Source organism: Tachysurus fulvidraco, chromosome 3 (genome assembly GCF_022655615.1).
Source record: "Tachysurus fulvidraco isolate hzauxx_2018 chromosome 3, HZAU_PFXX_2.0, whole genome shotgun sequence".
Taxonomy (NCBI): Eukaryota; Metazoa; Chordata; class Actinopteri; order Siluriformes; family Bagridae; genus Tachysurus; species Tachysurus fulvidraco.
Genome location: NC_062520.1, coordinates 32,115,888 through 32,129,113, shown reverse-complemented (window position 1 = coordinate 32,129,113; position 13,226 = coordinate 32,115,888). Strand labels below are relative to the sequence as shown.

The window sequence follows — 13,226 nt, the reverse complement described above, 5'->3', positions numbered from 1 at the left end:
AGTGGCAGCTTGGCTGTGCTGGACCTTGAACTCCGATCCTCCGATCAACAACCCAGAGCCTTAACCAGTTGAGCCACCACTGACCAAAGCGATTACCGACGAGGATGGGATTATATATTATATATATAAGATCGAATTGATATCTGATTCGCCGAGACGCGTTTATGTGGCCTGATGTAAATGGGACAGTTTTAACAGATCAGATAGCTATCGGATCAGAGACAACACAGGAAGTGACCGGGTGTAAAAAGGCACTTAGTCGTTCGGCAGTTTCTTAAATAAAAAAGATCAAAGTCTCTTATTGTCCTGCTTATTCTAGTGTTGGAAGCATCTGCAGGATTTTGTGTATTTCCCTTCCGACACATGACTGTATAAGCAGGAGTACAGGTGTCCCAACTACAGTGACCGATGGGGTATTTTCTTTTTCCAGGAAAGACTGATCTGTCATGCATGCGCCCCTCTTTCAGTGTTCTATAGGAATCAATTTGCTTCCCTGTCATTGAGCGTTTATTTATTCTTTTCACCCTATAAAAGAGACAGAAGCTGTACTGTACCTCCTGCCATGCATCCGATTGGCTTTGATGATGTAATATTATACATGTGGTTACGCAAGGCCTCTTTCCTTACAGTGGACTCACTCTGTCTGAAATGTTAAGCATCGTGGTCTAATAGTCACGTGTGTCCGACATGATTTGTCAAAGGTCTGGACTTCAGGGGAAGTCTAAATTATAAAAGGAGATACATCACTGTTGTGAAGATGTGAACACATGTTTTTAAAAAAAACCTTGACTCCAGTATTGCACAGGGTTCATTAGTTTATTCGTGTAGGAAAATCTTTAAAAGTTTTATGTATTACACTTTGACAAAAAAAAATAAAATAAATCCATTGGTGCTTATTAAGTGATTTCTAAAGGTGGAACTCATAATTGTCTTAATTACACGTGATATTATATACTACAGTATGTACAGTATTGTGACCTTAGCACTTTACACTAGCACGATATATATATCCTACGAGAGATAAGTAGGGAGAGAGAGAAGTATGAGAAAAGAGAATGAGAGAGTATAGATAGAGTAGAGAATATTTCTCTATATATATATCTCAAAGTAATGTATCTCTTCTCTAACCCCTTCTTCCCTCTTCCCCTCCCCCTCTCTCTCCCTGTATCTCTCTCTCTGTCTCTCTCTCTCTCTCTCTCCCTCCCTCACTGTATCTGTCCTTCCCTCTTCCCCTCCCCCCATGCCGTTAAAAATGTTTGGAATTCTTAACATATGCCACATTATGAAATACACTGTACAAAAGAACAGACATATATATGACATATAATTAAGTTTAAATAAGAACGGTTGCGATGGCAGGAAACAGCAGACAGGTAAGGACGAAGTACCGCCCACATAAACACAACACAGCGTGACATGAGGAAACACCTGCCAGCCTGCCCTCTGGTGGTCTGGTGGTCTGGCAGGGAGCCATTCAAGCTTCTGACATCTAACCACACAGGGGAATAAAGATTTAAAGCTAGTGGCCATTGATAAAGCTTCCGAGAATCCTGTACATGTGTGGAATTAAATCACGTGTCCTTTGGTTGTACTGGTTTAGTCACTTTCACCTTGAATTAAAAATGGACCATAAAGGCACAGATCTGACCATTCATTGTATTGATTCTTACAGATGCCCCCGGGCTGGGTAATTACCCCAGTCTGAGGTATCAGTGAGCGTGGGAGCTCTGGTTACCACACTATCATTACATGTGCATTAGGGATCGAATCATATAAATTATTTAGGAATCTGTAGAACCCAGTATTACACCTAGTCACAGTGAGCACCAGAGCTCAGAGTTAGCTAAGAGTTAAATGTGATCACAGGTTAGTTACGCAATCAGTCTTTAATTAGCAAAAAAAAATGACTTTCACCTTGCAATTTTCTTACTGTTGCTTGGTGAACATCTAAGGGAAATATTTCTAGCAAGCATTTTTTTTATTTCTGTGCGGTTAGTGTCAGAGCTATAATAATACACAGTATATATGATAGTGCTCCTATTTGGACAGAATTTGTCGGGCTAAAATGTTTTATTTATTTGTTTGTTTGTTTGTTTGTTTATTCAAAGGTGTAAAAAAAGATTTTTTAATATTATAAGGAAGTTATTAAGTTATTATTAAGTGAGTTACTCAGTAGTAAATACTGTATCTTTTACTACAGGTGTAGAAATTATTATTTATTTATTTATTTATTTATTTATTGGGCCATCCTTAAAAATATTTTAAAAAGGGTCAGTAGGTAGGTTTATTTTTTTTTCAAGTTTCAATGTTACAATTTTGGTGACAGTGATTACGTAGGTATGACTTTAAACAAATTAGCATATCGTACCTTCGGGCACATCATCGCGAACCTTATTTTGATGCCGGACAGTTTTTCCAGAACTTCGTGCCAAGTTAAAGCGGTGTTGAGATGTTTTAATGAATTTTTGATGTATTATGGCGCCCGAACTCTTTAATATTATTTTATTGCTTTTGTATTAGTTGTTTGAAGAAAAAAAAAAGGTCGGACTTAACGCAAATTTACAATCGGCAAGTCGGGCGGAATTAAAGCAAAAAAAAATAAAAAAATTGAGTCTGACCTAAATTGACAGGGTCGGTCGGGTAAGGATGGCCTTATTATTATTATTATTATTATTATTATTATTATTATTATTATTATTATTATTATTACGTGCAGTATAAATGAACATTCAGACATTCCCAGGAGGAGCCGTGGTTACAACCATCTCCATCTGTCTGAGTGCGAGCTTGAAACCAACCCTGTTTCTGAGGTTTAAGGTGGAGCAATGTTGACAGGTCAAATATGGTTTTAACATAAATTCTGTCCAAACATGAAGAACATGTACACTTTCTCACATTTATTCTTAGATAAATCTTCACGCACTCAAACAGCTGCTTTAAAGTTAATTTAAGGTGTAAGGAGCACAGATTCAAGCAGCTAATATGTGTTCCTAATCAAATTGTTTAGGTTTTTATAGCTTTGTATGCTATATGGAGATTTATTTGCTATATGGAGATTCACTAGAAAGGATGAGATCGAAACCCATAAAGTAACAAGACCAGTAAATAAAATCAGGGTGACATTTAGGAGTGTGTGTTTCTTGTGTTTACGTGCAGAATGTGTACGTGAACATCAGCCGCATCACAGCAGTGGGCAAGCGGCTCCTGGAGGGTGGTCACTACGCAGCAATGCAGATCCAGCAGCTCTCAGCGCAACTCGAGCGAGAGTGGAAGGCCTTCGCTTCGGCGCTGGATGAGAGAAGCGCCATGCTGGAGATGTCGGCTAGTTTCCACCAGAAAGCTGACCAGGTAGTGCAGAAATACACGTTATATCTACATCATTACCAGATGTTTGGCTCATCAGTGCACCATTTACTTATGCTGGACTAACTGGTGCTTTTTTTAAGTGACTAAAAGGATCAAATCTTCAGAGGAATGATTCAGAGGTGCCAAGAGATGTCATTATTATATATATATATATTTTTTCAGCTAAACATAAACTTTTACATTTAATAACTAAATTACAAACTCAATACGTTTAATAACTAAAGCAACTGTGTTTAAAATTCGGGATCCCTTTAAATAAAAAATAAAAAATTACATTTATTTAAATTGTACTATTGTATTTATTATTATTATTATTATTATTATTATTATTATTATTATTATTATTATTATTATTATTATTATTTATAAATATATAAAAAAAATACCAATAATAATAAATATAATTTAAATTATATAATTATAATTAAATATTTAAAGATTTTACCATAGCAGGTTTTAATGTGATTAATTTGATTTAACTCTTCACAATTTCAGACATATGAAACGGGGGAAAAATGTCAAAATGAGAAATAAACTTTTGGGTTTAAGTCTCTTGCGTTTTTGCCATGAGGGATGTTCAAACCGAAATATTTATATCACATCCAGAAAGAAAGAAAGCTGCAAAATATCCTTTTGTTTCGACTGTATAAACCTTACCATTGACCGTCTATAAAAGCACCTTAGTGAAACTTGTTATAAACCATATTTCATTTCTTTTCCTTCGGTCTGAAGGTTTACACACGTTCGCACTTCGCTGTAAGACAAAAATAACATAAAAATTCCCCTCAAGGTTTATGTGGTTTGGATAAATCTTTAAGCATGTAGAGAGATTTCCTTACAGCAGTGTAAAAGCTTCTGGGTTTGTGTTACAAGCTCCAGATAGAGAGCGAGAAAGCAAGAAAAAAGAAAGAAAGAAAGAAAGAAAGAAAGAAAGTACACTATCTAGTCTCCTCTTTTATCATCCTCTTTGAACAGTAATTGCTTGTTGTCAGAAGTGTAATTAGGTTGATGTGCTCTTTGTTCTTCTTCCCATTAAAAAAAAAACAAAGAAAAAGAAAAGATAGGCTTTCATACATTAGATGTATGAGTCTTGGCTAGATGGATGGATAAATGGATGGATAAATAGATGGATGGATGGATGGATGGATGGATGGATGGATGGATGGATGGATGGATCAGATGGATCTTTGCTTTTTTTTGTCATGATCATGATCACATTTTTCCAAACCAAGCACAAGGTTTTCTCCTTTTTTTTCCTTGTAAAATGTTCAACACGATTGTTTTGTGCTCGACACGCTGCCGTTTATTTCAAATGAAACTTTTAAGCATTAGAGTGTGGAGTTTTTTTTGTATACATATTAATAGTGGTCATATTTTCTGCTCCAGTACCTGAGTAATGTAGAGTCGTGGTGTAAGGCATGTGGTGAGGGTGAACTTCCCTCAGAGCTTCAGGACCTAGAAGATACCATTCACCACCACCAAGGACTGTATGAACACATCACGGCTGCTTACTCCGAGGTACTTTTAGCTTCTTTTGCCCTCCATAGGATGGTGTTTTATTCTGTTATCTTTTTTTATTATTACTAGTTGTGATAGGACGACTTCTGACTCTACCGTCGCATCACGACAACGAGTCACTAATTTGTCTCACTTTGTTTTACTTTGTCTATGTCTTAGATATCAAAGTGAAGAACAAAAAGTCAACACACCCCTGTTAAAATTGCAAGTTGTTGTGATCTAAAAATAAAAATAATAAACCATGTTAGATCTGTTTATTTTGATTGCTATAGCAACAAAATTCTACTAAAAAATAGAAACGTCAATGGAAAACTATGACAAAGCGATAACCTGATTGCATAAGTATACACACCCCTTTGGTTTCCCAAATTTCCTTTAAAAAAAAACTGCAAAAAAAACAAATCAGGTTGTAAGAGATATGATGACTGTTGAAAGGCCAAAACAAGATATAACAATGATAATATTTACAAAGTGCGTGGGTTCTTACTTAAGTAGACGGGGTACATATTAGTGATGCGGGGTTCGGGTTTATTGTCTAACCCGCGGGTCCCACTTTTATGAAATTATTGTCCCGCCCCGCCCCAGCCCGCCCCGCACCACTGTATCTGTTTTTACAACGCGCCTCTCACCTGCGACCATTAATTGAATTGCACGCAACATGTTTTTATATTTTGTTTTTAATGACCTGCCCTAACTTGCCCCGCAGTAAAGTTACAATTTCTTTACCTGCCCCGACCAATACTTATGCAAGCAGTTTTCCCCTTTTTCCCCTTAAACCTTTAGTTATAACATTGAAGTTGTCTCAAAGGTTTGTAGGAATCTCACAGAATCCATGTTCCTACAGGTGAGTCAAGACGGGAAAGCGCTGTTGGACAAACTCCAACGCCCTCTGACTCACGGCAGTGCAGATTCGTTAACAGCGTCCGTCAACTACACCAAGGCAGTGAACCACGTCCTGGACATCATCCACGAGGTGCTGCATCACCAGCGGCAGCTGGAGAACATCTGGCAGCATCGCAAACTCCGTCTGCATCAGCGCCTGCAGCTCTGCGTCTTCCAACAAGATGTCCAACAGGTACGCCACCATCAAACACCGATATTTATATTGTTTATATTCATTAATGAATCTGTCAGTTGTAGCGCCATCTTTAGTAAAACAATACTGTTGTTAGATACTCGTGAGATAATAATTAGAATGATTCACTTTTAATCTAATAAACATTCGAAGAGAATTCAAGGCTGGGTTCCAAACTGCCTGCTGTGTTTCTGAGGTAAAGACGACCACATGGTCTGAAACACGTTCTGATGTCCGTTATAAAGTGAAAGAGCAAAAACTCTACTTTTTCTAGTTCCTAGAAAACTACTAGTTCCTTATTTTACTAGTTACTTATTTCGCTTGCTCAGTTTGCCATGTGAACATAGATCACCCTTGATGATGATGATGATGATGATGATGATGCCACACCACTAGTAGTGAGAATGCAGTGTCTAAATAGCTTATATAACAGTATAGAGACGATAGAACTTTATTAAGTACCAGAAGGAAATTCTTTTACGAAAGACTTCTTCAGCGTAGCCCTGTGATGGGTTGGCACTCCGTCCAGGGTGTATCCTGCCTCGATGCCCGATGACGCCTGAGATAGGCACAGGCTCCCCGTGACCTGAGACGTTCAGATAAGCGGTAGAAGATGAATGCATGAATGAATGAATGAATGAATGAATGAATGAATGAATGAATGAATGAATGAATGCTTCAGCGTACACAAGGGACAAGTTCTGTGGTTAACCTCGGTGTCGCATACAGGGGGGGTGACGTGTTGTTAAGGATACTGAGAAGTTTCCCCATCATTCTCCTCTCAGACATCTTAACCAGAGATCTTCTTGCATCAGCCGTCTTCACCCCGAAACAAACAAAAAAAGTTCTCGGTTTTAATCCACTTTTCAGCTAGACCTAATGATGCTTACTAGAGTTTCTCTCACTTTTTCTCTTCTTTCAGTTCCAGACAAACTTTCATTTACAAACACATACATGTGCTCCATAAAGGTTACCATGGTAACTTTGTTCTTTAGGCTCATTACTGTACATCAAGGGCCCCATAAAATAATAGGCAAGAGAAAGGCGTCCTCCATGAAACACATCTGTACGGCAAATGGTTTGCTTCTCTTCTTTCATATTAATACACCATGCACAACACACACACACACACACACACACACACACACACACACACATACATACACACACATGGAAACGTTCAGAACGCCATATGCCAGATTAAATGTTCTATAGTGAATAGAGTGCTGAGGCTGTATTCACAAAAAAAGTAGCTCTTGAGTCAAAGCCTTTAATACAGGAAGAATAAATAAATCACAAAATATTATCAAAAAGAAAAAAATAAGGTTTATGTGTCTTGTGTAAGAAGATGCAGTTATACAGTAAGTTTGTTGGGGGAAACTAAAACCACAGTGACTCTAGGGTTGTTGGGAAGTTAAGAGTAGCTCTGCTTCACGGTACGAGGCATCACAACACTGCGATGCTTCATAAGTCTGTAAAAATCCCAAACTGATCATCTCGTAGGTTCAAAACAATTAAACAACCTCCATGGTTGCCGAGTGCTAGTATTATTTTGTTTTGTTTTGTTTTTCACTCACAAGAACCTCATATTTTGCTCCCAGGAGCCCCCTTGTGGTCCTTCTTCTTCTTCTTCTTCTTCTTCTTCTTGATATTATTATTATTATTATTATTATTTCTCTTTCTATCTCCTGCTTTTTCCATCAGGTCCTGGACTGGATCGAGAATCATGGCGAGGCGTTCCTCAGCAAACACACGGGGGTGGGGAAGTCCCTGCACCGGGCACGAGCTCTGCAGAAACGCCATGAAGATTTCGAAGAGGTGGCACAGGTGAGGAGACGAACCAAATCATCCCCAGAACCACACAGAGGTCTGAGTGAAGCTTTAAGATGAGGAATTTTGGTGACCTTTATTTGTCCTCATTGCTATTGCATCATGATACTATTCTCTACTGTTTTCTGTTTGTCTTCCCTTTTTTGAATGTTTAAAGTTTTAATAAAATCTTGCTATATTATTTCTAGTTAATTAAGAAAATTCATCTTCCCCCGAGGGCACGGTGGCTTAGTGGTTAGCACGTACGCCTCACACCTCCAGAGTTGGGGGTTCGATTCCCACCTCCGCCTTGTGTGTGTGGAGTTTGCATGTTCTCCCGTGCCTCGGGGGTTTCCTCCGGGTACTCCGGTTTCCTCCCCCAGTCCAAAGACATGCATGGTAGGTTGATTGGCATCTCTGGAAAATTGTCCGTAGTGTGTGTGTGTGAGTGAATGAGAGTGTGTGTGTGCCCTGTGATGGGTTGGCACTCCGTCCAGGGTGTATCCTGCCTCGATGCCCGATGACGCCTGAGATGAGAGGCACAGGCTCCCCGTGACCCGAGAAGTTCGGATAATCGGTAGAAGATGAATGAATGAATGAATGAATGAATGAATGAATGAATGAATCTTCCCCTGACCAAAGTAACTTATGACATCATAATTAGAACTTAACACCTGCCATAATTACAATCTCCCTGGACCCCAACTTGAGGAGTTTAACAGCAGGTGTAGGTTTAAGGCACGTACAGTAGCAGATGCACTCATCCCGAGCGACTTACATCTCATCTCATTTTATACAACAGAGCAATTGAGTGTTAAGGGGCCGTGCTCAGGGGCCCAGCAGTGGCAGCTCAGTGGATCTGGGATTCTAAATCCCAACCATCACCTTAACCACTAAGCTACCACAGTCCCCATGTCACTAAGCAACAACTGTAATGCTGTGGTGCAAAATGTGGGTGTTTCTGTGATTAAGTATCTGCTTGAACATCAACAAAAATTCCTATCAAAGTTACTGTGATTGTGAAAAATTCCTATCAAAGTCCTACCAATCGGAAGGTTGTGAGTTTGATTCCTATGTCCGCCAGGCTGCCACTGCTGGGCCCCTGAGCAAGGCCCTTAACCCTTAATGTCACAGTAAAAACAGAAATGTCTGTAAATGTATTAAAAACCGAACTGTCATGTGTACATACTGTAAGTGTTCAGATCCTTAGTTGAGGCAACTTTGGCAGCAATTCCAGCTTCAAGCCTTTGGGGGATATTTTTCACTTTGCAAATTATCTCAAGCTCTGTTACATTGAATCAGGGCTGGGCGATAAAACAATAACGATACGTATTGCGATAGACACGTGATCGATATCAATAAAAAATGTGTTCGATAAAACTTTCGTTATTTTTTTATTCTTCGTCGGAAGAAAACGGAAGTCGCGAAGCAAGTTTGGTTGCATTAACAAAGGCACTCACTCTCTGGTAACCTAGCAACACTCCTAGGGAGTGACACGCTAACAGCCAATCGTGTAACAGTATCACGTTCGGTTGTGCCATATCGTCGTCTCGTGCCGGTCTGCCGGATGCCTCTGAGCAGAAAATGAGCCGCAGCGAGCGAGGAAATTGTAAATAAAAGAGGAAAAGTCAGCGCACCAGTACGGCAGTTTTTCATTCAGTACGTTTGGCTCTCTTTCAGAACACGTACACTAACGCAGACAAGCTGCTGGAGGCGGCCGAACAGTTGGCGCAGACCGGCGAGTGTGACCCGGAGGAGATCTACCAGGCTGCCCACCAGTTACAGGACCGCATCCAGGACTTTGTGAGGCGCGTGGAGCAGAGAAAAGTCCTGCTGGACATGTCCGTGGCTTTCCATACTCACGGCAAAGAGGTGCGTTTGTGTGATCAAGATACAGATTGTGTATTCTGGCCAAAAGCTAACAATTCTGTGGTATTTTCTTTCTGACCAGAGACGTCTATTTAACTCAGTTAAATAATACAGGTTATTTGGGGTCGACCTTGTTCCTCCATGACTGCTTTGGTTTGTCTGAGATTAACATCTGTCTGGATCTGTGGTCTGTATTGATTTTAAGACCATTGACAGTCGTCTTTTCTGCGATTTTATACTAAACATTTTTGCCAAATATTTCAGAATTGCATGCTAGCGTTATGGGGGGTCACGGTGTCTTAGCGGTTTGCACGTTCGCCTCACACCTACGGGGTCGGGGGTTCGATTCCCGCCTCCGCCTTGAGTGTGTGGAGTTTGCATGTTCTCCCCGTGCCTCGGGGGTTTCCTCCGGGTACTCCGGTTTCCTCCCCCGGTCCAAAGACATGCATGGTAGGTTGATTGGCATCTCTGGAATATTGTCCGTAGTGTGTGTGTGTGTGAGTGAATGAGAGTGTGTGTGTGTCCTGTGATGGGTTTGCACTCCATCCAGGGTGTATCCTGCCTCGATGCCCGGTGACGCCCCGTGACCCGAGTAGTTCGGATAAGCGTTAGAAAATGAGTGAATGAATAAATGCTAGCATTTTTTTAAATAAAACTAGCTGTATGAAAACTGTAGAAATGTAGAATCAATATTATGCCGTTACTCCATCTCTAGTGTAATTTGCCCCATTTGGAGGACCAAGATCTCCTTTTTACCTTTTGTAACTGCAGTCCGTTGCAGTCTTTTGGCCTGTTGATAGACCCTGGACTCTTGCCCTTATTTGTGTTCATACTCCACAAGCATTAGCGAAGATAATTGCGTCGCATAAGCGATGCAATAGTAAACAGCATAAAATAACACTTAACCTAATGTGGCCATAAGGCACAAGGTTCGCCATCTGCTATCTGTAAAACAGACTAGGACAGGCTTCCAGGTCATGACTGCGGGATGGACCTTGTGAGAGGTTGAGATAGAAATGGAATAAGGGGGAAAAAAGCTTTCGCTAGACTTGCTGAGACACAAGCTCCACTTTCCTTGGCATGCCGGTACAAGCAGATGGCAACAGCACCAGGAAAGCTGAGTTTTCCTCCCGTCTCTTCTGCCTCGTCTGCGTGTCCCTTTATCCATTTTATATCTTGGAGTCTGTGTGGCTCGTTTAAGGCTTCTGGGGTTTTTAAGGCATGCAGCAACACTGAATTAAGTTTTCTATCACGCTCCTGTCCGAGAGCCATTTGTTTTCAATAGACGCCCTTACAGCTATTAGACAGATCAGATGTTATTAGATACACAAATCTTCAGCAACTCTACTTCCTGTTATGCATCAACAAAAATATATAGAAGGCATTGACTGTTACTTGTATGGACAATTTACAAGTTGTTCCATGACGTATTAAAACCGTGAGCCATCATGCTTCCAAAAGATGTCGTGTTCCTAAGCTTGGAAAACTGCACCTACAAGCATGGCAAGGTTATTAGATCCTGACAGAAAGGTGTAGAACAGATATCAGAAGGTACCCAAGGCCTGTCGGCAAGTCATACCTGGATTCTTAAAAACGTATCTTACTCCTAAAGTTTTAACAGTTTGCAAAACCAAATGTAAAAAAAACTGCTTTATTTGTTCGTTTTGTCCAGCTGTGGACATGGTTGGAGGAGCTGCAGAAGGAGCTGCTGGATGACGTGTATGCTGAGTCGGTGGAGGCTGTGCAGGATCTCATCAAACGCTTTGGGCAGCAACAGCAGACTACACTACAGTTTACTGTTAACGTCATCAAAGAAGGCGAGGAGCTCATCCAGCAGCTCAGGTACTAAAATATAACAGTAAAATAGGTTTACCGCGGTGTTGTCGAATACTCAATCCTGATTGGTTGATTAATGTTCTTCAGCAGAAGCTATATAGAGTACCGAGTATACAGCAGAACAGGTTTATATTACTAGTTTATTGTTTCTATAATAACAGTTTTATTCATGGGGACTTCTGGGTATTGGGGTTTGATTCCAGCCCTGTCTTGCTTTGGGGGATTTCTTGGCTTACTCTGGGTTCCTCTGCCAGTTCCTCAGTCTCTAAATTGTCTCTAGTGTGTGTGATTGTGCCCCGTGATGGACTGGCACCTTGTCCAGGGTGTCCCAGGCCTGGGATAAGACTAAAGGCCTCTCTGATAAGCAGTTCAGAAAATGTATGGTTGTATTGTTGGATGACCTCATGGTAGGCTTTAAACCCATGTCATTTTTCTCACCTACAGAGACTCTGCAATCTCCAGCAACAAAACCCCGCACAACAGCTCAATGGCGCACATCGAGAGCGTGCTGCAGCAGCTGGATGAGGCTCAGGGTCGTATGGAAGAGCTCTTTCAGGAGAGGAAGATCAAACTGGAGCTCTTCCTCCAGCTGCGCATTTTCGAGAGGGATGCCATCGACGTGAGTTTGTTCGGTTCAGCTCGGCGCTCGCCGAAAATCACATGACCGTATTTCTAGAGGCCAGGACTACAGAGCATTAACCAGCGAGGTCAAATAAACAAATGGAAAATAAAATAATCATCTAAAGAATCTTGTATGCCATGAAGGAATAGTCCTGGTCCTGGTCCATCAGCACTGTTCAGCAGCTTATAGAATAGCACTTGATCCAGCACATTGTATTATTTTGCATTTTATTTTAAATATAGATATCGAATTTGGACAGTTATTTGTTACTTCATAGTTAAATGATGCATCCATCCAAGATCATACCTTTAATTTAAGGTAAACTCAAATAAAGTTAAATGATGGATGTTAGCCAGAGTGATTCACGGAGATTTCAGTATCACCCATGACACCTGATCTACAACCAACGTAACCTGATTCCTATAAAACACGCTCCTTATTAGTGGCTGTGGTAATGTCACCTAATACCAGTGCTATCGTTTTCATAACGAGTTCATAGCCGGTGCAGTGAGTCATCAGCAAGGTCCTCTGGTAACTCGAGTCACATTCGAGTCATGAATGAGAAGGTGAAAAGGCTTTCCTGAAAATACCTGAACATCGTATAACGGAAGTTAGGCGGAGAGACGGGAGGAAAGTGCCTGTCGGTGACAGCACTAGTGTGTGTGTGTGTGTGTGGTGTGTGTGTGTGTGTGTGTGTGTGTGTGTGTGTGTGTGTGTGTGTGTGTGTGTGTGTGTGTGTGTGTGTGTGTGTGTGTGGTGTGTGTTTCCTGAAACTCTCTCTTTGCTCGCGTTCTTCCTGGCTTTTGCTCCTGTATCCAATCGCTGCTTCCAACTTAACGCGGCGAGAAAAAGAAGACACAGATGTTTTTCCTCATTCAAGGTGGGATCATGTGTAAGGAAATGTTCTTCAGGCTCCTCTAAGCAGAGCGGATTTGTGTGTTGTGTAATGTGTTGTATCTGGACTTGTTGTTGGCAACACATTAACATTACTGTACAAATTCTATTTACTGAGTTAAAATTTAAAGGTATTTATTTGTGTGTGTGTGTGTGTGTGTGTGTGTGTGTGTGTGTGTGTGTGTGTGTGTGTGTGTGAGAGAGAGAGAGAGAGAGAGAGAGAGAGACAGACAGACA

General features: G+C 40.8%; 1 protein-coding gene across 6 annotated transcripts in view; it reads left to right on the top strand.

Annotated features, from left to right (window-relative positions):
• LOC113662748 (triple functional domain protein-like) overlaps positions 1–13,226 on the top strand; it is a 107,246-nt gene that overhangs the window by 44,287 nt on the left and 49,733 nt on the right. For all 6 annotated transcript variants that reach the window (XR_007140172.1, XM_027177825.2, XM_027177827.2 and 3 more), the window contains 7 exons: positions 3,157–3,348; positions 4,753–4,884; positions 5,729–5,959; positions 7,664–7,786; positions 9,449–9,640; positions 11,310–11,479; positions 11,918–12,092. Coding sequence is in view for 5 of the 6 variants with exons in the window: in XM_027177825.2 (XP_027033626.2) it covers positions 3,157–3,348; positions 4,753–4,884; positions 5,729–5,959; positions 7,664–7,786; positions 9,449–9,640; positions 11,310–11,479; positions 11,918–12,092 (1,215 nt within the window). In the remaining variant the exon portion in view is untranslated. The remainder of the gene's footprint in view (positions 1–3,156; positions 3,349–4,752; positions 4,885–5,728; positions 5,960–7,663; positions 7,787–9,448; positions 9,641–11,309; positions 11,480–11,917; positions 12,093–13,226) is intronic.